This window comes from Erythrolamprus reginae, chromosome 13, assembly GCF_031021105.1.
Source record: "Erythrolamprus reginae isolate rEryReg1 chromosome 13, rEryReg1.hap1, whole genome shotgun sequence".
Lineage (NCBI taxonomy): Eukaryota > Metazoa > Chordata > Lepidosauria > Squamata > Dipsadidae > Erythrolamprus > Erythrolamprus reginae.
Window position 1 is genome coordinate 5,951,690 of NC_091962.1, and position 12,573 is coordinate 5,964,262.

The 12,573-nt window shown below is 47.4% G+C and overlaps 1 protein-coding gene across 1 annotated transcript in view; it reads right to left on the bottom strand.

Annotated features, from left to right (window-relative positions):
* ACTN3 (actinin alpha 3) overlaps positions 1-12,573 on the bottom strand; it is a 93,657-nt gene that overhangs the window by 39,331 nt on the left and 41,753 nt on the right. The window contains exons 4-7 of the mRNA XM_070766776.1: positions 10,573-10,692; positions 7,633-7,719; positions 5,779-5,866; positions 780-858 (exon numbers count right to left, since the gene is read on the bottom strand). Of these exons, the coding sequence (XP_070622877.1) occupies positions 780-858; positions 5,779-5,866; positions 7,633-7,719; positions 10,573-10,692 (374 nt within the window). The remainder of the gene's footprint in view (positions 1-779; positions 859-5,778; positions 5,867-7,632; positions 7,720-10,572; positions 10,693-12,573) is intronic.

The following is a 12,573-nucleotide window of genomic DNA, read 5'->3' on the forward strand; positions in this document are numbered from 1 at the left end:
AAACAACGACAAGATTTTTTCTTTCCATTTTGTTTTAATGCTTAAATATAAAGATGACTTCTACTCTGAGCGGAGCGACTGTAGCTCCACTAAGCGTTGCATGTTATGTATGTCATGTTTGTCTATGAAATTTAATAAAAATACAGTGATACCTTGTCTTACAAACTTAATTGGTTCCGGGACGAGGTTCTTAAGGTGAAAAGTTTGTAAGACGAAACAGTATTTCCCATAGGAATCAGTGGAAAAGCAATTAATGCGTGCAACTCCAAAATTCACCCCTTTTGCCAGCCGAAGCACCCGTTTTTACACTGCTGGGATTCCCCTGAGGCTCCCCTCCATGAGAAAACCCACCTCCGGACTTCTGTGTTTTTGCGATGCTGCGATTTCACTGAGGCTCCCCTCGCTGGGAAACCCCACCTCCGGACTTCCATTGCCAGCGAAGTGCCCGTTTTTGCGCTGCTGGGATTCCCCTGCAACATCGCAAAAACACAGAAGTCCAGGGGTGGTGTTTCCCATGGAGGGGAGCTCAGGGGAATCCCAGCAGCGCAAAAATGGGTGCTTCGCTGACAATGGAAGTCCGGAGCCGGTGCATCACAGTGGTGGCGGTGGGTTTGTAAGGTGAAAATAGTTTGTAAGAAGAGGCAAAAGAATCTTAAATCCTGGGTTTGTATCTCGAAAAGTTTGTATGACGAGGCGTTTGTAAGACGAGGTATCACTGTATTTTTTTTAAAAAAGAGTCAGAAGGAAACAGCCACATTAGGTCTACAAGGAGGTCTCACCTTTCTAAGCTTGGCGTAGTCAATGAGGTCGGGACGATGCCGATGGATCAGGGCGCAGAGGGCCAGGCCGTCCTTCCAGCTGGCAGAGGGCACATTGGGGGAGAAGGAAGATTGAGTGAGTATAGGATGCATTGAACTGAGGCCTCCACATACAGATAGTCCTCGAATTACGATCTTTCATTTAGTATCTGTTCGAAATTACCGCGGCACGGGGAAAAAGTGACTTATGAGTTTTTTCACACGTACAACCACTGCAGCATCCCTAGGGTCGCACGATCCAAATTTGAAGTGTCCCGGGGTCATGTGATCCCCCTTTTGTGACCTTCTCTCGAGCAAAGCCAAGAGGGAAGCCAGATTCATTTAACAAGCGTTTTACTAACTTTAAAAGCTGCGCTGATTTCGCTTAACAACTTCGGCAAGAAAGGTTGTAAAACGGGGCAAAGCCCACTCAACAAAGGTCTCGCTTAACAACAGAAAGTCTGGGCTCCCCCAAATTCAGACATGGATGGAAGAAATATTGGATTATAAACTTGAGATAAAACCGGAAATGTATTTATTAGGCATAATCAGAGGCAAACATAGTAAAGAAAAGTACTACTTAATAAACCACTTACTCACAGCCGCAAGATTAGCATATGCACAAGTATGGAAACAAGAAAAGACTCCAAACGAAGAAATGGTGATTAAAAAAATATTAGACGGCGCCAAATTTAGCAAATTAACATACAAGATACAAAACCAACAAAATAAGGACTATTATAGAGTGTGGGAGAAAATATACAACTGGGTGGAAGTTAAGAAAAAGGTATAGCAAATAGAATTGTAAAAGATAAATTTTGTATATATATAAATCGTAAATGTTTAATGTCGTTTTGTATGATGTTTAAATGTTTGTATGTTAAATAATAATTTTAAAAGTCTGGGCTCAATTGTGGCCGTAAAACGAGGACTCCCTGTTGTTTCTATTCCAAATCGGTTACAATAGCTTAATGATTTATTTCCCCACCATTCTTGTAATTTGTTATTTGTGGTTTTTCTCTAAAGTCTTTTCCCTTTTCTGTAAATGATGGCATTCCACCAAGCCCTTTGACATGGGAAGTTCTCGAGTTATGACTATGATGGAGCCTGCCCATCATGGTTGTAGCTTGTGATTGCTGTAAAGCAGGCCGGCTGGGTCATGTGACTGACCTGAATTTACAACCTTTTCTGTGGTGTTAAGTGTTGTGATTCAGTCTGAGGCTCCTCAGGGAACGGCTGGAACTCTGCCGGCTCCATGCTCAGAGGGGGAGGACGAGGAACAGGAGGAGGAGGAAGACCAGGCAGACGGGGAAGAGGAATGTCAGGACGAGGAGGAGGGAGAACAGCCTGAGACCCCCAGGGGGGAGCTCTCCCCAGCGAGTAGCCTGGAGTCATTAGATGAGAACGCACAAGCCATCATAGATATGAGGCAGAGAAGGGCAGCACAACGAAGGGGACAATTAGCCAGGTATTTCCATCCCTAATAGGCAACAGCTGGGTTTGGGTGTGGTTCTCCTCAGAAAGGTTGAAAAGGCAGGCCCGCCCTTCCTGTATTGTGGAGAGTTATCTTTTGGGAGTCCTGTGACCTTGCTTCGATCCTTGGCGTCTCTGATTCTGGCTTGTGGCCTTGAAGGCTGAAAACTTGGGGGAGGCGTGGGTTTTATTATCTACAGTGGTGTGTGTGCCAGCAAGAAGCCTGTTGTATTGTCTGGCCGTCGTGACTCTTCTGTGAAGCTTCACAGCATTCCAGTTTGTAAGAACAGTTTTTGTTATCTGTGTTTGTTTTCAAAGATATAAAATGACTTTGCTTTTTACCAGCGTGTCTGGCTACTCTTTTTAGTTGGTGTTGGCGTCTGGGGGAACCCAGACAGAACATTAAGCGACAAACGCAGCGAGGTGATTGTGGGATGTGCAAACGGTTGTAAATTGGCCTGGTTGCCAAAGGATTAAAGAAACATAGAAACATAGAAGACTGATGGCAGAAAAAGACCTCATGGTCCATCTAGTCTGCCCTTATACTATTTCCTGTATTTTATCTTAGCATGGATCTATGTTTATCCCAGGCATGTTTAAATTCAGTTACTGTGGATTTATCTACCACGTCTGCTGGAAGTTTGTTCCAAGGATCTACTACTCTTTCAGTAAAATAATATTTTCTCATGTTGCTTTTGATCTTTCCCCCAACTAACTTCAGATTGTGTCCCCTTGTTCTTGTGTTCACTTTCCTATTAAAAACACTTCCCTCCTGGACCTTATTTAACCCTTTAATATATTTAAATGTTTCGATCAGGTCCCCCCTTTTCCTTCTGTCCTCCAGACTATACAGATGGAGTTCATGAAGTCTTTCCTGATACGTTTTATGCTTAAGACCTTCCACCATTCTTGTAGCCCGTCTTTGGACCCGTTCAATTTTGTCAATATCTTTTTGTAGGTGAGGTCTCCAGAACTGAACACAGTATTCCAAATGTGGTCTCACCAGCGCTCTATAATATAGCGGGATCATAATCTCCCTCTTCCTGCTTGTTATACCTCTAGCTATGCAGCCAAGCATCCTACTTGCTTTCCCTACCGCCTGACTTCCAGGTTGTAAATATCACCTGCCCAGCCCAGGTAGGTCCATCAGAACTTTGGCTGGTCATAAGTCAAAGACTACCTCTATAGGTGACTGGGCTACATGAATAATTCTGCTTAAAGACTGGGTTTGTTCTTAAGATATGTTGGCGTTCATTGTCAGCCATAGAATTAAACCCGAGCTGGCAGTCTGGCGCAGTTGCTAAAACGGCGAATGCTCTCAAGAGCACAAGGTCATTATTGCATTCTGGGAAGGCCTCCCTTGAAATACCGTGCCCAATTTTGGAGCTTGCCATTCAAAAACGACAACGACGAATTGGAGCAAGTTCAGAAGACGGCTATCAAGAGGATGAAAAGTCCAGAACCCAAGTCGTAGAGGGATCAGTTGAAGACTTTGGAAAGGTCTGGCCTACGGAGGAGGTGACTAAGGGGAGATATGATACGAGTCTTCGCATAACTGAAAAGTTAGAAGAAGGCATGTACTTATGTTACAGTGTTCTCTGTTGCCTCGGAGGGTGGCCTAAGCCTCTGGATCAATAAATGGTTGTAAATCCCGTCGCTACTGGTTCACTTGTGCGTGACACTTCTGCACAAACCGGGTGTGTGGGTAGAGTCCTCCCTCCGCCCCCGCCGCCACTGCTGATTCGGGCTAAACCGAGAGCAACCCACCGCTGCTCTGGATTAAAATTACAAAGAGGGAGGTTCAACTAAACATCAAAAGGAACTTTCTGATTGTGAGCGCTGGGGGAAAAAGATTGCCATGTGATGGGCTACTGCAGGGGTAGGCAAACTGGGCTCTTCTATGACTTGTGGACTTCAACTCCCAGAATTCCTGAGCCAATCGTGCTAGCTCAGGAATTCTGGGAGTTGAAGTCCACATGTCATAGAGGAGACAATTTTGCCTACCCCTGGGCTAGTGAATGCCTTGGTTCTTAGTTCTAATCAAGGGGCGAGCATAAGTGCACTAGGGTGCCTTCCGTCCCCTGTCCAATTGTCTCTCCTATATTTTATATATTTTTTCTCCCATTCATATATCCTTTCCTCTATTCTTCATTGATGTATTCTATTCTCATATCTCTTCTTCTATCCCTTCCCTGGTATTTACTACTACGTGTTTTTGTTCTCTTTAACTTTCAATTCGTATTGGACAAAATAAATAAATAAAAATAAATAAAATAAATAAAATAAAATCAAGGAGCAAGCCCACCTTAGTTCTAGCTTGATTCTTTCCTTATTTAGTTTCCGTGCCTTGCTTCTTGTCTTGGCTCCAGGTGTTTTTGGGTCAACCTGTTCTCTAAAGCAGTGTTTTTCAACCAGTGTGCCGCGGCACACTAGTGTGCCGTGAGACATGGTCAGGTGTGCCGCGAAGCTCAGAGAGAGAAAGAAAGGAAGAGAGAGAGAGAGAAAGCAAGAGAGAAAGAAAGCAAGAGAAAGAAAGAAAGCAAGAGAGAGAAAGAGTGAGCGAGCGAGAAAGAGAACAAGAGAGAGAAAGCAAGAGACAGAGAGAGAAAGAAAACAAGAAAAAGCAAGAGAGAAAGAGAGAGAGCAAGAGAGAGAGAAAGCAACAGAAAGAGAAAGAGAGGGAGGGAAGGAGAGAGAGAGAAAGACAGAGGGAGGGAGGAAGGGAGAGAGAAAGAGAGCAAAAAAGAGAGGAAGGAAGGAAGAGAAAGAAAGAGGGATGGAGAGAGAGAGAAAGAAAGATGGAGAAAGAGGGAGAGAGAAAGAGAGAAAGAAAGAAAGAGAAAGAAAGAAAGAAAGAGAGAGAAAGAGTGAGCGAGCGAGAAAGAGAACAAGAGAGAGAAAGCAAGAGAGAGAGAGAGCAAGAGAGAGAGAAAGCAACAGAAAGAGAAAGAGAGGGAGGGAAGGAGAGAGAGAGAAAGACATGGAGGTAGGAAGGGAGAGAGAAAGAGAGCAAAAAAGAGAGGAAGGAAGGAAGAGAAAGAAAGAGGGATGGAGAGAGAGAGAAAGAAAGAGGGAGAAAGAGGGAGAGAGAAATAGAGCGAAAGGGAGGAAGAGAGAGAGAGAGAATTTTTTTGTCCAAACTTTTTTTAGCAGGCCACCCCCCCCCCCGCTCAATGTGCCCCAGGGTTTCGTAAATGTAAAAAATGTGCCGCGGCTCAAGAAAGGTTGAAAATCACTGCTCTAAAGCACCTGAAGGCAACTAATCAAGGAGAGAAGCAACCTAGAACCAAGGAGGAATTTCTCTGACAATGATAACAATCAATAGAACAGCTTGCCACCAGAAGTTGCAAATGCTCCAATGCTGGAAGTTTTTAAGAAGAGATTGGACAGTCATTGGTCTGAAATGGCATACATGCTTGAGCACAGGGTTGGACTAGAAGACCTCCAAGGTCCCTTTCCAATTCTGTTCGGTTAATTCAGCAACACTAAGCCCACATCTTTGGGGTACCTAATGTGGAAGTTCTGCACGTTGACATTCCGGTAGGGAGCCGTCTTCCTTTGGCACCACAGCAGCAGCCCCTCCTTGGCCGAAGTTTCTGGAAAAGAAGACAAGGAAGTCCCCTTAGGCTTGAGCCACCCATGGCATAAACTCTACATTTTCGTTCTTTTTTTAAAATAGTTTTTTAAATTAATTTTCCAACGTTAAAAAATGCAAATACAAAAAAAAAAGACAAATAAATAAAAGTAAAAAATAATAAGACAAAAATCAAATTGAACAAAGACAGAATACATACAATATATTTTATAGTACAGTGATACCTTGTCTTACAAACTTAATTGGTTCCGGGATGAGGTTCTTACGGTGAAAAGTTTGTAAGACGAAACAATGTTTCCCACAGGAATCAATGGAAAAGCGATTAATGCGTGCAAGCCCCAAATTCACCCCTTTTGCCAGCCGAAGCGCCCGTTTTTGTGCTGCTGGGATTCCCCTGAGGCTCCCCTCCATGGGAAACCCCACCTCCGGACTTCTGTGTTTTTGCAATGCTGCAGGGGAATCCCAGCAGGGGAATCCAAGCATCGCAAAAATGAGTGCTTCGCTGGCAATGGAAGTCCGGAGGTGGGGTTTCCCAGCAAAGGGAGCATCAGTGAAATAGCAGCTTCGCAAAAACACCGAAGTCCTCAAAACCCCACCTCCGGACCTCTGTGTTTTTGCGATGCTGCGATTTCACTGAGGCGCCCCTCGCTGGGAAACCCCACTTCCGTTGCCAGCGAAGCGCCCATTTTTACACTGCTGGGATTCCCCTGCTGGGATTCCCCTGCAGCATCACAAAAACACGGAAGTCCGGAGGTGGGGTTTCCCATGGAGGGGAGCCTCAGAGGAATCCCAGGAGCAAAAACCGGTGCTTCGCTGGCAACAGAAGTCCGGAGGCGGGGCATCCCAGCGGCGCCGGTGGGTTTGTAAGGTGAAAATAGTTTGTAAGAAGAGGCAAAAAAATCTTAAACCCCGGGTTTGTATCTCGAAAAGTTTGTATGTCGAGGCGTTTGTAAGACGAGGTATCACTGCATTTCATTTCAATATATATATTTTCTATATGAACATCTACATTTTCAGTAGGCCTCTTTGCATTTATTATATCAGGACAGATGTTTCGAATCAGTCTTTCCTCCTCAGAATGGCTGAATCTGGAACCTCTTTTGTTTAAGCCTTGCCTTGAGCACAGGAATCTGCCCTCGGCCAAGCATGTTCAATTTTTCATCTAAGCAAGGCCAAACTTGGCAACTTTAAGACTTGTGGACTTCTGGCTAGCTGAGCAATTCTGGGAGTTGAAGTCCACGAGTGTTAAAGTTGCCAAGTTTGGAGACCCCTGATCTAAGTTTAAGCCTGCTTTGTTGGGCAGGGCTGTTCTCCATCCTCATTATCTCATTAGAACATGAGCAAACTTCTGTATGCAAAGTTCTACATCTCTGTTGTGAAAGGAAGTTTGTTGCTTTATGTTGGTTACTATTATTATTAATTATTGGATTTGTATGCCGCCCCTCTCCGCAGACTGGTTGATTATTGGTTGATTATTTATTTACAACACCTAAATCGCATTATTTGAGTAGAGTGGTTATATAAAATATAGTCATTTTTTAAAAAAAGAAACAAAACTGGCCCATCAAACCCAGCATTGCTTACTCTTGTTGGCAGTGGCTTGCTAGATCTGTTACTGAAAACCTCAATTCCTTTTCGCTTTAAGGGAATTAAATGTAGGAAAGCTGGAGAATGAACGGCGGAGTAGTTCCATCTCCAGACAAATACTTTGAAAACAGGTTTTGAGGAATGGGTCCAATCCAAGGGCCTCTTGCCTTTCATGCTTACCTTCCACGGAGATGTCCTGAATAGCGAATCGAAGAATGATTGTCCAGATCATGCCCAGAGTCATTTTCAGGTTTCCGTCCACAATTTCTGGAACAGAAGCAAGGGAGGAGCATAAAAAGTGATGGACATCGAAAAGGCAGAGCGGAGAGCAGCCAGGTACATAATAATAATAACAATAATAATAATAATAATAATAATAATAATAATAATAATAATATATAATTATAATTATAATTATAATTATTATTTATTAGATTTGTATGCCGCCCCTCTCCGAAGACTCGGGGCGGCTCACAACAATAATAGAACAACATTACATTGAAACAAATCCAATATTAAAAACATATAAAACCCCATAATTTAAAACAATACAGCACACACATACCAAACATAGAAACATAGAAACATAGAAGACTGACGGCAGAAAAAGACCTCCTGGTCCATCTAGGCTGCCCTTATTCTATTTCCTGTATTTTATCTTACAATGGATCTATGTTTATCCCAGGCATGTTTAAATTCAGTGACTGTGGATTTACCAACCACGTCTGCTGGAAGTTTGTTCCAAGGATCTACTACACTTTCAATGAAATAATATTTTCTCATGTTGCTTTTGATCTTTCCCCCAACTCACTTCAGATTGTGTCCCCTTGTTCTTGTGTTCACTTTCCTATTAAAAACGCTTCCCTCCTGAACCTTATTTAACCCTTTAACATATTTAAATGTTTCGATCATGTCCCCCCTTTTCCTTCTGTCCTCCAGACTATACAGATGGAGTTCATGAAGTCTTTCCTGATACGTTTTAGGCTTAAGACATTCCTCCATTCTTGTAGCCCGTCTTTGGACCCGTTCAATTTTGTCAATATCTTTTTGTAGGTGAGGTCTCCAGAACTGGACACAGTACTCCAAATGTGGTCTCACAATCTCCCTCTTCCTGCTTGTTATACCTCTAGCTATGCAGCCAAGCACCCTACTTGCTTTTCCTACCGCCCGACCACACTGCTCACCCATTTTGAGACTGTCAGAAATCACTACCCCTAAATCCTTCTCTTCTGAAGTTTTTGCTAACACAGAACTGCCAATGCAATACTCAGATTGAGGATTCCTTTTCCCCAAGTGCATTATTTTACATCTTCTATGATTCTAACATCTTCTGTGTTTCTAACATGGAATATATCATCTTTGCAGCCCCCTCCCCATGACCATGTGATCAAAATGGTTGACAACCGATTCATATTTATGACAGTCGCAGTCTACCCTGTGACCCCCCCCCCCCTTTTACGATCTTCCTGAATACTAAACCTATCATCTATGATTCACTGCAACAACAGGGACAAGAAAGGTCGTAAAACGGGGCAAAACTCACTGAATGAACACCTCACTTAGCAACAGAAATTTTGGTCCTATGTCGAGGGCTACCTGTACTTGGTTTGTGCCAGAAGATTTTTCTCACTTTTTTTCCAAAGGATAGAGAAAGAAGGGGTTTTAATTTGCTTTTAGTATTGGATTTTATTGTACAGTGATCCCTCGAGTTTCGCGATCTCGAGTTTCGCGAAACGCCATATCGCGAGTTTTCAACCCGGAAGTAAACTCCACCATCTGCGCATGCGTGATGGTGGAGTTTCCCCGCCGGGCAGAGGCTTCCCTGGGTCTTCCCCCTCTTGCCCTGGTAAGACAGCATCGGCGCGAGCAACGGCGTGGGCGGGCGGGCGGCACGCGCGCGGGAAACCCCACCTCCGCCTCCCAGCTGGGAAGCGGAGCCAGCAACAGCGTGGGCGGGCGGGCGGTGCGCGCGAGCCTGGGGACACCCTAACTCTGCTTCCCAGCGCGCGCGCATTGCTGGGGAAAGCGCGCGCGCTTGGGGACTCCCTAGGTCCGCTCCCCAGCTGGGGAGGGAGTCCCCACCCCGCGCGCGTTGCTGGGGAAAGCGCGCGCGCTTGGGGACTCCCTAGGTCCGCTCCCCAGCTGGGGAGGGAGTCCCCACCCCGCGCGCGTTGCTGGGGAATGCGCGCACGCTTGGGGACTCCCTAGGTCCGCTCCCCAGCTGGGGAGGGAGTCCCCACCCCGCGCGCGTTGCTGGGGAATGCGCGCGCGCTTGGGGACTCCCTAGGTCCGCTCCCCAGCTGGGGAGGGAGTCCCCACCCCGCGCGCGTTGCTGCGGAATGCGCGCGCGCTTGGGGACTCCCTAGGTCCGCTCCCCAGCTGGGGAGGGAGTCCCCACCCCGCGCGCGTTGCTGGGGAATGCGCGCGCGCTTGGGGACTCCCTAGGTCCGCTCCCCAGCTGGGGAGGGAGTCCCCACCCCGCGCGCGTTGCTGCGGAATGCGCGCGCGCTTGGGGACTCCCTAGGTCCGCTCCCCAGCTGGGGAGGGAGTCCCCACCCCGCGCGCGTTGCTGCGGAATGCGCGCGCGCTTGGGGACTCCCTAGGTCCGCTCCCCAGCTGGGGAGGGAGTCCCCACCCCGCGCGCGTTGCTGGGGAAAGCGCGCGCGCTTGGGGACTCCCTAGGTCCGCTCCCCAGCTGGGGAGGGAGTCCCCACCCCGCGCGCGTTGCTGGGGAAAGCGCGCGCGCTTGGGGACTCCCTAGGTCCGCTCCCCAGCTGGGGAGCGGACCTAGGGAGTCCCCAAGCGCGCGCGCTTTCCCCAGCAACGCGCCACCCCAGGCGCGAGCAACGGGGTGGGCGGGCGAAGGGCGGCCGGCAGTGGAAGCAAAAACACCATCTGCGCACGCGCAGATGGTGTTTTTACTTCCGCACCGCTACTTCGCGAAAAATCGATCTTCGCGAGGGGTCCTGGAACGGAACCCTCGCGATGATCGAGGGATCACTGTATATTGTTCATGATTGTTGTTAGCCGCCCCGAGTTTTCGGAGAGGGGCGGCATATAAATCCAATAAAACTTGAAACTTAAACTTGAAAATACCCCCCCCTTCCCAAAGTTACTCACCCTCAGCTCCAATGGATACCAACTTGACCCCCTTACTGGAAATGAAGTCCAGGGCCTTGTTGACGTTGGCAATTTTGTGGAAACGCATCTTGCCCTTGTCTGGCTTTGGCAACCGCTCACCTTGTGGAGAAAGAGAGGAACAGTGGAGGTAGAAATGGAAGGATTGTCACACACCCACACACATGCACACGCCACGGCAACACTTATAGGCACTCCTGATCCAAAACCCAAAACTCCGTTGACTAGCACACATTGATGTGTGTCTGCTTCTTGCATAATGATTGACTGAGACAGTAGAGGGTTGTGACTCATGGAACACAGAATAATAGGGTTGGAAAGGATTACGAAGGTTTTCTAGACCAGGGGTCCCCAACCACTGGGCCGTGGACCAGTACCGGGCCGCGGGGCATGTTGCACCGGTCCGTGGAGTCAGCAGCTGCCGGCCCTCATGCCGCCACCCCCCCCAGCGCTTCGCCTCCCGCCGGGCAAGAGACCTCGGGAGGCAGGTTCTGCCAGCCACAGGACGATGGACGGGACAGAGGGGCGGGAAGGACCGAGAGGCTCAAGCCTCTTTTGGCTTCTGCCGCGGGGCGCTTTTGCGTTTTTGGCTGGGGGGAGGCAGGAGGGCCAGCCTGACCCCCTGTCTCCAGCGCTTAGCCCCCACTGGGCAAGAGGGCTTGGGAGGCAGGTTCTGCCGGCCCACAGGGCGATGGCGGGAAAGAGGGGCGGGGAGGACCAGCACCCCCATGCTTAATCCCGTCCCCAACCACACCCCTTTCCGCCCCCACCGGGCCATAGAAAAATTGTCTTGCTGAAACTGGTCCCTGGTGGAAAAAACGTTGGGGACCACTGTTCTATCTAGACCAACCCCCTGTTCAAGCACCCTGGACAAATGTTTGTCCAATCACTTCTTGAAAACCTCGAGTGATGGAGCACCCATAACTTCCGGTGTCAATTGCTTCCGCTGGTTAATGGTTCTGTCAGGAAATTTCTAGTTCTAGGTTGCTTCCAAACTTGATTAATTTCCATCTTCTTCTTGCCCTGCCTTCAGGTTCTTTGGAGAAGAGGGTCAAACCCCTCTTCTTTGTGGCAGCCCCTCAAATATTGGAAGACTTGCTCCCTTTTTTATCCCTAATACTTTTCTTCTTCACCTCGAAATAACTTGTTCCTTCAATCAGTTCTATGTCAAAATGTAGATCGCATCGTGACTGGATGTAAACTGATGGATTATATCTGATTTTTTTGAAATATAAACAATGCTACGCTTAGAGTTGGTACAGTGGTGCCTCTACTTAAGAACTTAATTCATTCCGTGACCAGGTTCTTAAGTAGAAAAGTGTGTTAAAAAAAAGCAATTTTTCCCATTGGATTCAATGTAAAAACAAATAACGTGTGTGATTGGGAAAACCATAGGGAGGGTGGAGGCCCTGTTTCTTCCCAGGAGATTCCTAGAGAGGCCCCACGGAGGCTTCTCCCCGCCTTTTCCGGCCCTGTTTCCTCCCTGGAGATTCCTAGAGAGGTCCCACAGAGGCTTCTCCCCGCCTTTTCCAGCCCTGTTTCTTCCCAGGAAATTCCTAGACAGGCCCAACGGAGGCTTCTCCCTGCCTTTTCTGGCCCTGTTTCCTCCCAGGAGAGTCCAAGACAGGCCCCACGGAGGCTTCTCCCTGCCTTTTCCGGCCCTCTTTCCTCCCAGGAGAGTCCTAGAGAGGCCCCACGGAGGCTTCTCCCTGCCTTTTCCGGCCCTGTTTCCTCCCTGGAGATTCCTAGACAGGCCCCACGGAGGCTTCTCCCCGCCTTTTCTGGTTACAGTTTTGGAGGCTCGGGTTTATAAGTGGAAAATGGTTCTTGAGAAGAGGCAAAAAAAAATCTTGAACACCTGGTTCTTATCTAGAAAAGTTCATAAGTAGAGGCGTTTGTAGGTAGAGGTACCACTGTATTTGAATAAAGATCTGTTCAAATATTTATTTTATTGTGTTTTATTAATCTAACTGAAATGTTAAA